General features: G+C 46.6%; 1 protein-coding gene across 3 annotated transcripts in view; it reads left to right on the top strand.

Annotated features, from left to right (window-relative positions):
• Window positions 1–509: 509 nt before the first annotated feature.
• Window positions 510–16,735, top strand: part of GCFC2 (GC-rich sequence DNA-binding factor 2) — a 33,209-nt gene continuing 16,983 nt past the window's right edge. The window contains exons 1-10 of one of the 3 annotated variants that reach the window (XM_077291532.1): window positions 510–865; window positions 3,535–3,639; window positions 5,431–5,559; window positions 6,160–6,369; window positions 6,626–6,723; window positions 8,070–8,188; window positions 14,622–14,805; window positions 14,896–15,019; window positions 15,103–15,157; window positions 16,539–16,651. In XM_077291532.1, the coding sequence (XP_077147647.1) occupies window positions 589–865; window positions 3,535–3,639; window positions 5,431–5,559; window positions 6,160–6,369; window positions 6,626–6,723; window positions 8,070–8,188; window positions 14,622–14,805; window positions 14,896–15,019; window positions 15,103–15,157; window positions 16,539–16,651 (1,414 nt within the window). In that variant the 5' untranslated portion in view covers window positions 510–588. Of the gene's footprint in view, window positions 866–3,534; window positions 3,640–5,430; window positions 5,560–6,154; window positions 6,370–6,625; window positions 6,724–8,069; window positions 8,189–14,621; window positions 14,806–14,895; window positions 15,020–15,087; window positions 15,158–16,538; window positions 16,652–16,735 lie in introns of all 3 variants that reach the window. The other 2 variants (XM_077291531.1, XM_077291533.1) reach the window with 2 other exon arrangements.

Consider the following 16,735-nt stretch of genomic DNA (forward strand, 5'->3'; position numbering starts at 1 on the left):
TCCCTCCTCACACGGCTCCATGATGCAGCCCCTCATTTCTCTCCTCTCATGGCTCCATGATGCAGCCCCTCATTTCCCTCCTCACAGGGCTTCATGATGCAGCCCCTCATTTCCCTCCTCACACGGCTCCATGATGCAGCCCCTCATTTCTCTCCTCTCATGGCTCCATGATGCAGCCCCTCATTTCCCTCCTCACAGGGCTTCATGATGCAGCCCCTCATTTCTCTCCTCTCATGGCTCCATGATGCAGCCCCTCATTTCTCTCCTCACACGGCTTCATGATACAGCCCCTCATTTCCCTCCTCACAGGGCTTCATGATGCAGCCCCTCATTTCTCTCCTCTCATGGCTCCATGATGCAGCCCCTCATTTCCCTCCTCTCCAGCACCCTAAACAGAGCGCTACTTCCAGCTATCATGTCCTGTTTTCACCGTGACCGGAGCCAGACTGAATGAAGCCCCGCCCCTTCCGGTGACATCAGTCCCTAAAAAAAAATCCCCCCGGTTGTAGTCGCTGCTGTCGGCGCATTGCAGTGACGTAGTTATCTTGCAGTGACGTAGTTATCGGGCGACTGCTCACGGATTGCAGGATGTTTAGGAAACCGAATCGTAATCTGCGGGCCCGGAGAGCGGCGTCCAGCGAGGAAGAGGAGGAGCACGGGAAGGTGGAGCGGCCGAAGAGACTCGGCGGGAGAGGACTGACCTGCGGGACTAAGAGGAGGCAGAAGGCGGCGGAGGAGCCGGACAGTGACGGGCAGCAGTCACCGGGTGAGGACGACACTGTCCCTGCAGCTCCGGAGCCTCAGCCGCTCTCCTCCCGGACCGCCGGCCCTCCCCGCGCCCTCAGCTTCAGCGAGGAGAAGGAAGGTGAGGATGTGCAGTGCCCTGCCGTATCTATAGCAACCTTAAAGGGATAGGACACTGGAGACCTCTAATTAGGGCAATAAGGTGTGTATATCAGCAAGTATAGGGCGGTGTGTATATAAGGGAGCGTGGGCCGTATACAGGATAGTGTGTATATATAAGGGATCGTGGGCCGTATACGGGGCGGTGTGTATATAAGGGAGCGTGGGCCGTATACAGGATAGTGTGTATATAAGGGAGCGTGGGCCGTATACGGGGCGGTGTATATATAAGGGAGCGTGGGCCGTATACAGGGCGGTGTATATAAGGGAGCGTGGGCCGTATACGGGGCGGTGTGTGTATAAGGGAGCGTGGGCCGTATACAGGGCGGTGTATATAAGGGAGCGTGGGCCGTATACGGGGCGGTGTGTATATAAGGGAGCGTGGGCCGTATACAGGGCGGTGTATATAAGGGAGCGTGGGCCGTATACAGGATAGTGTGTATATAAGGGAGCGTGGGCCGTATACGGGGCGGTGTGTATATAAGGGAGCGTGGGCCGTATACAGGGCGGTGTATATAAGGGAGCGTGGGCCGTATACGGGGCGGTGTGTATATAAGGGAGCGTGGGCCGTATACAGGGCGGTGTGTGTATAAGGGAGCGTGGGCCGTATACAGGATAGTGTGTATATAAGGGAGCGTGGGCCGTATACAGGGCGGTGTGTGTATAAGGGAGCGTGGGCCGTATACAGGGCGGTGTGTGTATAAGGGAGCGTGGGCCGTATACAGGGCGGTGTATATAAGGGAGCGTGGGCCGTATACGGGGCGGTGTGTATATAAGGGAGCGTGGGCCGTATACGGGGCGGTGTGTATATAAGGGAGCGTGGGCCGTATACGGGGCGGTGTGTATATAAGGGAGCGTGGGCCGTATACATGGCGGTGTGTGTATAAGGGAGCGTGGGCCGTATACAGGATAGTGTGTGTATATAAGGGAGCGTGGGCCGTATACAGGGCGGTGTGTATAAGGGAGCGTGGGCCGTATACGGGGCGGTGTGTATATAAGGGAGCGTGGGCCGTATACGGGGCGGTGTGTATATAAGGGAGCGTGGGCCGTATACGGGGCGGTGTGTATATAAGGGAGCGTGGGCCGTATACAGGGCGGTGTGTGTATAAGGGAGCGTGGGCCGTATACAGGATAGTGTGTATATAAGGGAGCGTGGGCCGTATACGGGGCGGTGTGTATATAAGGGAGCGTGGGCCGTATACAGGGCGGTGTATATAAGGGAGCGTGGGCCGTATACAGGATAGTGTGTATATAAGGGAGCGTGGGCCGTATACAGGGCGGTGTGTATATAAGGGAGCGTGGGCCGTATACAGGATAGTGTGTATATAAGGGAGCGTGGGCCGTATACGGGGCGATGTATATATAAGGGAGCATGGGCCGTATACAGGGCGGTGTATATAAGGGAGCGTGGGCCGTATACGGGGCGGTGTGTATATAAGGGATCGTGGGCCGTATACAGGGCGGTGTGTATATAAGGGAGCGTGGGCCGTATACAGGATAGTGTGTATATAAGGGAGCGTGGGCCGTATACGGGGCGGTGTGTATATAAGGGAGCGTGGGCCGTATACAGGGCGGTGTATATAAGGGAGCGTGGGCCGTATACAGGATAGTGTGTATATAAGGGAGCGTGGGCCGTATACAGGGCGGTGTATATAAGGGAGCGTGGGCCGTATACGGGGCGGTGTGTGTATAAGGGAGCGTGGGCCGTATACAGGGCGGTGTATATAAGGGAGCGTGGGCCGTATACGGGGCGGTGTGTATATAAGGGAGCGTGGGCCGTATACAGGGCGGTGTATATAAGGGAGCGTGGGCCGTATACGGGGCGGTGTGTATATAAGGGAGCGTGGGCCGTATACAGGGCGGTGTATATAAGGGAGCGTGGGCCGTATACAGGGCGGTGTGTATATAAGGGAGCGTGGGCCGTATACGGGGCGGTGTGTATATAAGGGAGCGTGGGCCGTATACAGGGCGGTGTATATAAGGGAGCGTGGGCCGTATACAGGGCGGTGTGTATATAAGGGAGCGTGGGCCGTATACGGGGCGGTGTGTATATAAGGGAGCGTGGGCCGTATACATGGCGGTGTGTGTATAAGGGAGCGTGGGCCGTATACAGGATAGTGTGTGTATATAAGGGAGCGTGGGCCGTATACAGGGCGGTGTGTATAAGGGAGCGTGGGCCGTATACGGGGCGGTGTGTATATAAGGGAGCGTGGGCCGTATACGGGGCGGTGTGTATATAAGGGAGCGTGGGCCGTATACGGGGCGGTGTGTATATAAGGGAGCGTGGGCCGTATACAGGGCGGTGTGTGTATAAGGGAGCGTGGGCCGTATACAGGATAGTGTGTGTATATAAGGGAGCGTGGGCCGTATACAGGGCGGTGTATATAAGGGAGCGTGGGCCCGTATACGGGGCGGTGTGTATATAAGGGAGCGTGGGCCGTATACGGGGCGGTGTGTATATGTCACATATTATGGGCCCAGTGATAAGGATGTGTGTAGATTTCAAATGATGTACGCACAAAGTGCACAAGAATGAATCTGTACCACTGCTATCTCCCTGCATAGGGCGACTGTACGGACTCGCATTCTGGACTACTTAGATTTTTATTTCTTTTTTCTTATTAATTACAGGTGAAGATGTTTCCTTTAAGATCAAGAAGCCCACAGTTAATTCCGTCATATTCAGAGTGCAGAAAAAGGCAGACGCCGAGCACAAAAGCGATCCTCAGGAAAAAGGTGGGTAACTGCTGAACGGAAAATAAAAATAATGCATCCTGAAAATGGACAGTAGTGATGGAATAGAAATTTTTAGAAAAATACATAATTATTTAGAATTGAGAGCCCTCAGTGGTTGATACCTTTTAATGGCTAACTGAAAAGATGGTAACAAATTCCAAGCCTTCGAGACTACACAGGTCTCTTCATCAGGCATAGACTAATACAAATTCTGAGGAATCACATATTTATGCACAACATAGCACAGAAAAAGAAAAAAAAAACAAGAAAAAACCATGGATAAGGCAGTGTGGCAACCGTGTGCCGCATCAGTACAACACGGACAGCCACCGGGAAGAAGCTTTACAGTAAGTGCTGTTCACCGGTGTCGCGAACTGAACACGGCTCACATCATTCTCCCCAGTTTTGCCAGCGATCGGTGCGAGCAGAGGAGAATGATGTCCAAACAATTACAGCAGGTGGGGGCTTTTGGGACTCTTACTCCCATCATCCTACACTAGTGGTTCTCAGCCTGGACGGTCGCATCTTGGTACCATCCAGGTTGAAAACTATTTAGCCCTCAGACATGGATTACAGCGTGGGACAGAACGACGGACAGGTATGGTGTATTGTTTTTTGTTTTGTTTTTTTTATTACAGGAGATCGAGGGCTTCAGTGGAATTAGGTGAAGTCGTAAGTATGGTTTAATTTAGAATATTAGAGGAGTCTGTGTCATTTTTTCAAATAAAGGATTTTCTTCTGGCTGTGTATTTAAGGGTACAGACTGATGGCAGATTCAAGAGCTATGGCTAAGGTACCTGGCCTCGGCGTCTTCACCATCAGAAGTAATCTGGGGAACAGGGCGAGCTAGAGCGCCCCTTGCGTTTGGGACTGGGAAGGAGCCCTTGGTTTCGGGACAGCTCACAACAGAGTCGTGACAATATATTTAGAGGAAGAAAATAGAATAATGAAAAAAAAATTAACCTTTCATCAGGATCAGGCATGTCAGGGGTCACCAGTGCGTCTTACAGTCCGGATATAGCTTACCGGGTGGCGGAAGTTGGCTGTTCTGTAATGGTGTCACATTCACATTGACGTCTTTTGACTTCAGGAGTCAGGCGATGCTGTGGGCGCTGGGAGGAGGAGAAGGTGTCCTGGCTGCTCGAGGCAGGAGCAGAGTCTCTGCTGTGCACATAGATCTCCCGGCAGTCTTCAGTAAAATGGCACCAGAGGTGGCACATGCACAGATTGAGATCTTTGATCATCATTGAGCTGAGATCTGTGTATGCACCAACAACAGTCACCACTTTCCTGAAGCCCACCACGAGGTCAGTGTGCACAGCGGCAACTGGGACACCTCCTTCTCTGAGCCCCGAGCATCGCACCACTCCAGCCGCCGCCGGCTGCCTACAGTGGCGACCCAGCTCCTACCTCCTATGATCCCTCTACGCTGCCACCATCCCAGTAAGCTAGACTGTAAAAAGCACCCCCATTTTCCTCCCAAGTTGAGGGGGGGAAAAGTGCTTTTTACATTCTGAAAAATCTGGCACTTCCCATGAGATGTGCAGAGTACATGTGATCTGTTCATTAGAGGATGGGTTTGCCCCAGTCCAGCTGCCACGTCAGTATTCAGGGAGCCCTGACATTTGCCTGTTACCTGATGGCACCTGCGGCTCCTCTTTTGATCTCCCAGCATGGCGTCACCATCGCAGTTCTGTTTATCAGAAGTGGAATATTCAGTCTTTGCTGTAGACCTCACATCGACATCCCGTCAATCAGTAAACTAGTTAAATATAATCATTGACATTTTAGGAGCGAACGGCAGTTCAGAGTCAGAACAAAGTGACAAAGAAAACGTGGAACTTTCAGAGAAGGAAGAATATTCCAGCCCTGCCAGCAGCAGCCCGGCATCCTCGCCTGCTCATCACACATCGGCCGCAGGTCAGTCAGGACAGTTATCATTCTATACAAATCGTTTTGACACGTTCCTCTATTTTGTTATACAAGCTTAGCAGTATCTGTCCTGACATTTCCACTGTCTGGTGACCCATTAACGACTGGTAAGAAAAAACTTGGTTCTGTATTATCAGTACAGAGCAATGCTGCCCCTCGCACACGCTACTCTGACACCACTGGTCGGGGATCTGTATACATCTACTATTCTGGTCAGTAGGAGTATAATTCACCAGTGTATAGATTGTCCCATCCTAGTGGTGGAGGCAGAAGCTTGTGACCGCTGCTACAAAACACAGTCAGCAAGAACTTTCTTGTTACCCTCCTAAAGCCGAACATCTCTACACTTCAAATCTGCCAATGTATTCGTGTGGGGGGGTGTAGACTATATTGAATTTTCTTAAAATCTCCTAAGTGAGAAGTATTAGGTGTCCAGGTATAAAGGAAAATGGTCCCCACTGTACTGATGCTCAGCAGGAAAAACCGAAGAACTGTCCTGTGACAGCTATTATTATATGGACATTAGTAATAAGTGAGAATAAAATACAATTTCTTGACCAGGCGTTATTGACCTTTTGTTCAGCACAGATGAAATCCCAGATGCTAAGAAGATCCGAGCAGCTCGCACACAGAGAAGACTGGCCCGAGCTCGGGGAGAATACATGGCGCTCAATGTCTCTCGTGAGCGGTCAGACTCCAGCCGATCAGAAGGTGACAGTGAGCTCGACGATCACGAGAAGAGGATTCAATTTGCCCCCGGGGTGAAAACCCTGAAAGAGCAGATGGCTGAGGAAGCGTGTAAGATTCTTCTATACCGTTAGATACATTTACACTTATTTTTTTTATACTTTTCTTTAAACGTATGTGACATTTTATGGGCTTTCTATGCTAGCGCAGCACGGTGAAGGCCTGGCCTCTCTTTCCACTGGCACTTCCAAAACGCCTGGAAAAATGTCAGCAAGAGATCAGATAGTTCCCATCTCGCTATCGAGCTCACATTGCTTAGTCTTCATAATCTGAGAACCCATCGTCCCCTTTCTTGTTTTGTTTCTAGCCTCCGGTAGCGAGTCAGATAGCGACAATGAAGTAGAGGATGACATTCAAGCCAAGTGGGAAGAGCAACAGATTAGAAAAGCCATCAGGCGTCCACAGGTCTGTATACTCTATGATGACGTCTGGTAAAGGAGATGCCGTTCCCTTGGTGTAACCCCCGTACTAGAACGTTATTAGAGCATATAAATGGCAAAAAGGATCCTCCTGTTCAGAATCCAGCCTCCCTATAAGTCAGAGCTCGGCTCTCCGGAGAACTTAGTGCAATGTTGGTTACCTGTGTAATTCTGGTTGCTGCAGGGAAAGGTGATTGCATTCAGCCACAGATCTATTGGATTTCCTGAACGTCCACTTCTCTGTGCAGAATCTGCAGCAGTAATGAACGTGCTGTTTGCAGTAGGAGGTCAGATGGGACCTCGTAGATGAGGCTTTTTGGGTTAGGCAAAGGTATCCAGTTATATACTGGAGAAAAACACTTGATGTTTGTGGTCCTTACAGTGTAACAGACTTTGTTAAAGATATTTTAAAGTGCAGACAGACAATTGTAAAAGATGGTGACAATATGGAGCAGGGCTGACATCCACATAAAGTGCAAACATGCAAAGTGAAAAAGGACTATATAACTCCCTTATAACATAGTATCTGGTAGAATCATGTTAATAATCAATTATGTCTAACACATGTGACGGAATACAACATGCAAAGATACAAAATGAGAGGCCGATATGGAACAAATGTCCTGCAAGAGCATGTTAATAATCAAATATATATTGGGCAAATGTTCACAATGCAACATATAATAAAAGTGTATGTTTACCACCTGAATGTCAGTAACGTCCGAACAGGTCGCTCTAGCTGGCAGGCTCTAAGGCCGTGAATTGCCATCGCAAACATCAGGACCACACAATCATGATCTCAGGGTGCCGATGGGGTTAAAGAGGAAGCCCCCACACTCTGTTAACCATTTATATGATGTAGTCCCTATTGAGAGCAGTATTTAAGGGGTTAAACAGGTATTTTCGGTGCCAACACTGATCATGGCTGATGCAGCAAGTTGTCAGCTATAGTGGACAGCCGACAGCTGCTGGATTGTCACCTGTATGGGGAGGCTATTCTCTAATATCTCAGGTCACTGAAAAGACGTATTGGCTGTCACTAAGGGGTTAATATATTATTCCATGGAGTTGCTGTAATGATCAGCTAGGACATCACACTGTCCTTTATAGATCTCATTAATATGAATTGTTTTCGCTTGGTGGATTTTTGATTAACAAATGTATCCAGTTACTTGGCATATGGGCGACCATTAATGGCCCCTAATCCAACCAGAGTTACGTTATGTTTTATTATCAATGTGCCGGATGTTAAAGGGACAAGAAATGTACTCAGATAATGAATATAAATGTGTAAGTGTTTGTATATAACTTCTATATTTATTTTTGCTATAGACTTTGAGCAGCAGTTTGTTGCACGGACAGAGCCCCCCTCGTGTGAAGAAACATGTTGAACCCAAGTTTTCTACACCACTGGTGACCATGGAAGATGTTAGGAAAAGACTGGCAGCAAGGTAGTAGCACAGGTTCACCTGAATGGTACAAGAAGCATTAAACTGCATCCCATTGAACATACATTTAGGACCCTGCAAAATAACGGGGACCCAAGGGAATCTTTCAAAATTGCATGTGTGAATAAAAAATAAAAAAACTAATTTAATCATAATTATAATAAAGTGACCGCTGAAGACCGCTGTGAATGATTTAACGATCCTCCTCTGAAAGCCCATTAATAGGCGATTGTGATTTTCTCTCTACAGCAGTGCTGATGCACTGATATGTTTAGCACAAGCGATTACCTGATCGCTACTTCAGGTCCCCTGAGGGGACTATTAACCCCTTAATCCCATATGACGTACTATCCCGTCAAGGTGACCTGGGACTTAATTCCCAGTGACGGGATAGTACGTCATAGGCGATCGGCCGCGCTCACGGGGGGAGCGCGGCCGGGTGTCAGCTGCCTATCACAGTTGACATCCGGCACTATGTCACGGACCGCCCCCGGCACATTAACCCCCGGCACACCGCGATCAAACATGATCGCGGTGTACCGGAGGTACAGGGAAGCATCGCGCAGGGAGGGGGCTCCCTGCAGGCTTCCCTGAGACGATCGGTACAAGGGAATGTACTCACCTTGTACCGAGCGTCTCCTCCCTGCAGGTCCCGGATCCAAAATGGCCGCGAGGCTGCATCCGGGTCCTGCAGGGACTACTTCCGGGTCCGGAGCAGGCTGCAGATGAAAGCTGCAGCCTGCAGCGATGTGAGTGAGAGCGCCGATCTGATAGTTTGCATAGCACTCTATCAGATCGGCGATCTGTGATGTCCCCCCCCTGGGACAAAGTAAAAAAGTTAAAAAAAAAAAATGTCCACATGTGTAAAAAAAATCCTAAATAAAGAAGAAAAAATAATATTATTCCCATAAATACATTTCTTTATCTAAAAAAAAAAAAAAAAAAAAAAAAAAACAATAAAAGTACACATATAGTATCGCCGCGTCCGTAACGACCCAACCTATAAAACTGTCCCACTAGTTAACCCCTTCAGTGAACACCGTAGGAAAAAAAAAAAAAACGAGCCAAAAAACGCTTTATTATCATACCGCCGAACAAAAAGTGAAATAACACGCAATCAAAAAGACGGATATAAATAACCATGGTACCGCTGAAAACGTCATCTTGTCCCGCAAAAAACGAGCCGCCATATAGCATAACCAAAAAAATAAAAAAGTTATAGCCCTCAGAATAAAGCGATGCCAAAATAATTATTTTTTCTATAAAATAGTTTTTATCGTATAAAAGCGCCAAAACATAAAAAAATGATATAAATGAGGTATCGTTGTAATCGTACTGACCCGACGAATAAAACTGCTTTATCAATTTTACCAAACGCGGAACGGTATAAACGCCTCCCCCAAAAGAAATTCATGAATAGCTGGTTTTTGGTCATTCTGCCTCACAAAAATTGGAATAAAAAGTGATCAAAAACTGTCACATGTCCGAAAATGTTTCCAATAAAAACGTCAACTCGTCCCGCAAAAAACAAGACCTCACATGACTCTGTGGACCAAAATACGGAAAAATTATAGGTCTCAAAATGTGGAGACGCAAAAACTTTTTTGCTATAAAAAGCGTCTTTTAGTGTGTGACAGCTGCCAATCATAAAAATCTGCTAAAAAAACCGCTATAAAAGTAAATCAAACCCCCCTTCATCACCCCCTTAGTTAGGGAAAAATAATAAAATTAAAAAAATGTATTTATTTCCATTTTCCCATTAGGGTTAGGGTTGGGGCTAGGGTTGGAGCTAAAGTTAGGGTGGGGCTAAAGTTAGGGATAGGGTTGGGGCTAAAGTTAGGGTTGGGGATAAAGTTAGGGTTGGGGCTAAAGTTAGGGTTAGGGTTTGGATTACATTTACGGTTGGGATTAGGGTTGAGATTAGAATTATGGGTGTGTCAGGGTTAGGGGTGTGGTTAGGGTTACAGTTGGGATTAGGGTTAGCGGTGTGTTTGGATTAGTTTCAGGTAGAATTGGGGGGTTTCCACTGTTCAGGCACATCAGGGGCTCTCCAAACGCGACATGGCGTCCGATCTCAATTCCAGACAATTCTGCGTTGAAAACGTAAAACAGTGCTCCTTCCCTTCCGAGCTCTCCCGTGCGCCCAAACAGGGGTTTACCCCAACATATGGGGCATCAGCGTACTCGGGACAAATTGGACAACAACTTTTGGGGTCCAAGTTCTCTTGTTATCTCTGGGAAAATAAAAATTTGGGGGGCTAAAAATCATTTTTGTGGGAAAAATAGGATTTTTTATTTTCACGGCTCTGCGTTGTAAACTGTAGTGAAACACTTGGGGGTTCAAAGTTCTCACAACACATCTAGATAAGTTCCTTGGGAGGTCTAGTTTCCAATATGGGGTCACTTGTGGGGGGTTTATACTGTTTGGGTACATCAGGGGCTCTGCAAATGCACAAAAGGCAAGGAGCCAGCACACCGAGGAATTGCAGGAAGCACGGATCTCCGTCCTGACGTGACGTGAAAGGTATCCAAAAATGAAGAGATGATCCAGCTTCCAAATAAAATGTGAAAGTTTAATCCAACATGTTAAAATGAGGAGACAACTCCTGGGACGGCATCATACACATAGTAAGGCTACTTTCACACTAGCGTTAACTGCAATACGTCGCAAATGCGTCGTTTTGCCGAAAATACGCATCCAGCTAAAGTTCTTGCTGGATAAGTTTTTTCTTCATAGACTAACATTAGCGACGCATTGCCAAACGTCGCGTCCGTTTTGCGACGCTTGGGTGTGTGGTAGCGGACCGTCGTGAGAAAAAAACGTTACATGTAACGTTTTTTGCTCGCGACGGTCCGCTTTTTCCGACCGCGCATGCGCGGCCGGAACTCCGCCCCCACCTCCCCGCACTTCCCCGCACCTCACAATGGGGCAGCGGATGTGTTGGAAAAATACATCCGCTGCCCCCGTTGTGCGACGGAGACCACGCTAGCGTCGGGAACGTCGGCCCGACGCACAGCGACGGGTCTTTCCCGATGCTAGTGTGAAAGTAGCCTAAGGCGAGCGACGCGTTTCGACCAAGCAGTCTTTATCACAGCTGTGATGGATTAAACTTTCACATTTTATTTGGAAGCTGGATCATCTCTTCATTTTTGGATACTCTGCAAATGCAACATGACGCCTGCAGACCAATCCATCTAAGTCTGCATTCCAAATGGCGCTCCTTCCCTTCCGAGCTCTGCCATGCGCCCAAACAGTGGTTCCCCCCCACATATGGGGTATCGGCATACTCTGGACAAATTGTACAACAACTTTTGGTGTCCATTTTCTCCTGTTACCCTTGGGAAAATAAAACAAATTGGAGCTGAAGTAAATTTTGTGTGAAAAAAAGTTAAATGTTCATTTTTATTTAAACATTCCAAAAATTCCCGTGAAACACCTGAAGGGTTAATAAACTTCTTGAATGTGGTTTTGAGCACCTTGAGGGGTGCAGTTTTTAGAATGGTGTCACACTTGGGTATTTTCTACCATATAGACCCCTCAAAATGACTTCAAATGAGATGTGGTCCCTAAAAAAAAATGGTGTTGTAAAAATGAGAAATTGCTGGTCAACTTTTAACCCTTATAACTCCCTAACAAAAAAAAATTTTGGTTCCAAAATTGTGCTGATGTAAAGTAGACATGTGGTAAATGTTACTTATTAAATATTTTGTGTGACATCTCTGTGATTTAAGGGCATAAAAATTCAAATTTGGAAAATTGTGAAATTTTCAAAATTTTTGCCAAATTTCCATTTTTTTCTCAAATAAACACAAGTTATATCGAATAAATTTTACCACTAACATGAAGTACAATATCTCACGAGAAAACAATGTCAGAATCGCCAAGATCCGTTGAAGCGTTCCAGAGTTATAGCCTCATAAAGGGACAGTGGTCAGAATTGTAAAAATTGGCCTGGTCATTAACGTGCAAACCACCCTCGGGGCTTAAGGGGTTAAATAAAGTAAAGCAATTTAAAAAAAAAAAAGAACACAAAATCAAATCGCACCCTTTTCACAACATTCTATCTTCCCCAAAATGATATCGGTATAAACGTAATCTCAGGCCGCAAAAAATAAGCCATCACCTATCACGAGATCACAAAAAATGCGGATCTCAGAATATGGCGACAAGAACATTTTTTCTTACAAATTTCCACATTTTTTTTTCAATACTTATATATAAAAAAAACCAATACGTTTGGATTCTGCGTTATCGTACTGACCTGAAGAATCGTACTGCCAGGTGAGTTTTACCATATAGTGAGTATAGTAAATAAAGGGAAAAAGACTTGTGAATTTTTTTCTTTTGTTTTGCGACACTATATGATAAAATCAATGATGTCATTCAAAAGGACAACTTGAAGCCTCATGCGGCCATATTGACGGGAAAAATAAAAAAAAAGGAAGAAATAAAAAAAGGCTGTCATGGCGTAAAGTGGTTAAAGGGTTTGTCCACTCCTTCTTAACCCCTCCACGACATGCGCCGTAGTAGTACGGCGCATGTCGTGTCTCCCCCTTTGATGTGGGCTCTCCCTCTCGATCTCTCGTGTCCGACATTTAAATCCTGGAAATTTCCCCATTCACATTGTAGCAAGAGCACAAACGACGCATCCGTCATTACTGGATGCTTCACACACATTTTTCACTATTTTCGGGACGTCCGTCTATACATCATTTTACTGCACAACGACGCACAACAGAACACTGAAGTGTGAAAGAGGCTTAACTAGTTAAATGCCGCTCACAGTGGCATTTAACTACCGCTTCCGGCCACATGATCGGGGGTCAGCGATGCGTTGGCATAACAACTAGAGGTCTCCTTGAGACCTGTGGTCGGCGCTCATAGCAAGCCTGTAATTCTACTACATAGAACCGATCAGGCTATGCCAGCTTCTAGTCTCCCATGAAGGCTATTGAAGCATGGCAAATGTAAAAAAAAAATGTTTAAAAAAAATATGAAATAAATAAAAAAAAATATAAAAGTTTAAATCACCCCCCTTTCGCCCCATTCAAAACTAAAACAATAAAAAAATCAAACATACACATATTTGGTATCGCCGCATTCAGAATTGCCCGATCTATCAATAAAAAAAAGATTAACCTGATCTCTAAACGGCGTAGCGAGAAAATAATTCAAAATGCCAGAATTACGCTTTTTTTGGTCGCCGCGACATTGCATCAAAAGAACGTATCTGCACAAAAGTTGTATCATTAAAAACGTCAGCTCGGCACGCAAAAAATAAGCCCTCGCCCAACCCCCAGATCACGAAAGATGGAGACGCTACGGGTATCGGAAAATTGCGCGGTTTTTTTTTTTTTTTTTTTTTTAATTGTATTTATTTTATTTTTTTTAGCAAAGTTTGGAATTCTTTTTTCACCATTTACATAAAAAATAACCTAGTCATGTTTGGTGTCTATGAACTCACAATGACCCGGAGAATCACGATGGCAGGTCAGTTTTAGCATTTAGTGAGCCTAGCAAAAAAGCCAAAAAAAAAAAAACAAGTGTGGGATTGCACTTTTTTTTGCAATTTCACCACACTTGGAATTTTTTTCCCATTTTCTAGTACAAGACATGGTAAAACTAATGATGTCGTTCAAAAGTACAACTCGTCCCGCAAAAAATAAGCCCTCACATGGCCAAATTGACGGAATAATAAAAAAGTTATGTCTCTGGGAAGGAGAGGAGCGAAAAACAAAAACGCAAAAACAAAAAAGGGCTGCGTCTTGAAGGGGTTAATATCCCTGGGCTGCAGTGTCAAATATATAAAAAATCAGTACTTAGTTCTCTGACTGACACCATACCTTCAGTGTCAGCATCGGGTCCCCTGGCGGCCATATGACATAACCCTGTGATGGCTGCCGACCTCACAGTTTAGTGCAAGACCAAGTCTGACTGCTGCAGCCATCGCATGTGACATTATTTCATGCGACTGGCGCTGACCTCGGAGGAATTTCGCCGGTGTAGGAGGTAGATATCAAGTCTTTATTTCATGCATCCCTCCTGGGTACTAAGAGAGTGGTTCTCCAGTAATGGACAATCCTGTTAAATGCAGGTTTAAAAATCTTATGTTCTTATGTTCTGGTCTCACCAGTTAAATTAATGAGACGCTCACGTAGACTAATGTTATCTACTGGGGCCTCGTACTTGCTTCTCGTGTCATACAGCTGACCCCTGAGGGGAACCGCAGGGATCTGAGTTCATTCTTTTTGGGTTCTCCACTATTTGGTCAGACCCTTCTTAAATACCATATCCCCCAGTGTAACATAAAAGTACCAAATCCTCAAAACATGGCCGTGTCTCCATGGGGTTAAGCAATGACCATTCTAAACCTGCGAGTCTCCTCTTGTTCTTTGTTCCTGAACCAAACGTCTTCCCATCCTCCCTTGTATCCAGAATGGCCTCCATTGAAGAGGTGCACAGGGCTCACGTCTTAGACAGCGAGAAATACACCCGTGATCTTGAAAACGCCAAGAACACGCTTCAGAAGCTGGAGACGTCGTCGAGCGAAAAAAGCTACAAGTTCTTCAAGGAGATGAAGGTTTACGTGGAGAACTTTGTGGATTGCCTCAATGAAAAAGTAAGGATGTCCACTGCGACTGCTGCCGTAGTCAAAGACTTGGCTCCTTTATTATTCTGACGCTTGTACAATGCGACACGTCTTCATTAGATACAAGAGATTTCTCAGCTGGAGTCGGAGATGTCCCAGATCCTGGAAGGTCACAGCGGCACTTTGCTGAAGCGCAGGCAGGACGACCTCCGAGCAGAATGTGCTGCAGTCCAGAAATTGGCCGGTGGGTGTATAAATATGTGACTTCTCGCATCACAGATGCTTTTCACTGACTGTGTCTCTTACTCTCAGGGTCTGGTAATGCAGACGAGGCGGCAGATGAGGAAGTGACGAGGTGCCTGCAGGACATAGAGCTGAGAAGGTGACATACCAGCGCCACATTACATTGGTGGGCCCTAGTGATGAGTGGAGGTGCTCATGTGTTATCCAAGAGTGCTCGTATATTATGTTTGTGTCCCTGCGGCTGCGTGACTCGCGGTTGTTAGACGCCTGAACACTTGGGGATTCCCTAACGATCAGGCAATCACTGCTTGTGGTGTCTGTCCAACAATCGCACACCATGCAGCCGCGGGGACTCGAACATAATATACGAGCACGCCCAAGATACTCGGATAGCACGCTCGCTCCTCACTAGTGGGCACCAGGGCAAACATTACTTTACTAGTTCTCCTTTCCCCAAAATGATAAGGTGTAACCAGTTTCCGTTCCCCATCTCCCCCACACTACAGAGGATGTAGGACAGCCGGCCACACCGCCCCATTATTGTGCACAGCAATACTATCAAAGGAAGCTCACATTTTTCTTACTGCTTGTAGTTTAGTCCCAGTGTAACCTTTAAAGGGGCTTTACAGGATTAGAAAACATGGCTGTTTTTCCCTGGATACCATGTCAGACTTTTCTGGGATTAAGTAGGCCTGCTGCATGTTTGGCTGTTTTCTTAAAGGAACCGGTCATATCAGATAAAGCGATTTTTCTTTAAATATAGGGTTAATCTGCAGGTATACAACATTATAAAGGTGCCGTGTTGAGTGCAAGGCTCCTGGGATAAAATGAACTTGGTTTCTCCTGCGGCAGTCGGGCAGCATGGGAACGCTGTTAACCTGTAGATTAATTCTATATCTGCAGGTAAATTGTGGTATCTGACGTGACAGGTTCCCTCTTAAAGGGGTATTTTCACAATCAAATGGTGCGCACTATCCAACGATCCCAGGAATGAGGTTCGGGATGACAAGAACCGGTCTGTCTGAATGCAGCAGTGCACATGCTCGCCCATTGCTCCGTTTGTTTTCCATACCAAACTTGGATTCCACCCTCCCACCACATTGTCATAGACGATGAATGGAGCGTTGGTCAAGCATGGACACCCCCTCTCCATTCTGATACCTCTGACTTATGGGTAGCTATACCCCTCTAACTCTGCGTACATGCTTGTCCACCTTTCTATTCATTCTCCACCTGGATTCTAGCTGGGACTGGGGTCAGGGAGCCCCCTGTTCTGGAGGTAGATGCGGGTCCCACCTCCAGGACCCAAACATAACAACGTGCAGCATAAAACCTGTGAGGTCGGAATATCTCCTAAAGTGGCTCTGAACTTGGTGCCAACCACGAAACTCCAAATCTGGAACGTAATCGGTCACATGTATGCTCTGTGCCTTGGGTACGATCTCAGCACATTTCCCGTAATGTCCAGCAGGGAATCTCCAGCTCACAAGCCTAAATCAGATCTATTCTATCTTGTGCAGAACTAGAAGACGGCAGAAACGTGAGGATTCTGGTCAGAAACACCACAGCGAAGGAACGTCAAGTGACGACGAGCTGCTGCCCGACCAAGAACGAGAATACAAGCAAAATCAGGGTAATCGGGGTGGGGAAGGCGCATCATTGCGTATGTGCACGCTCGCGAGAAAGCCATAAACTGCACAGCAGGCCATCGCAGTGA

Source organism: Ranitomeya variabilis, chromosome 2, assembly GCF_051348905.1.
Source record: "Ranitomeya variabilis isolate aRanVar5 chromosome 2, aRanVar5.hap1, whole genome shotgun sequence".
Taxonomy (NCBI): domain Eukaryota; kingdom Metazoa; phylum Chordata; class Amphibia; order Anura; family Dendrobatidae; genus Ranitomeya; species Ranitomeya variabilis.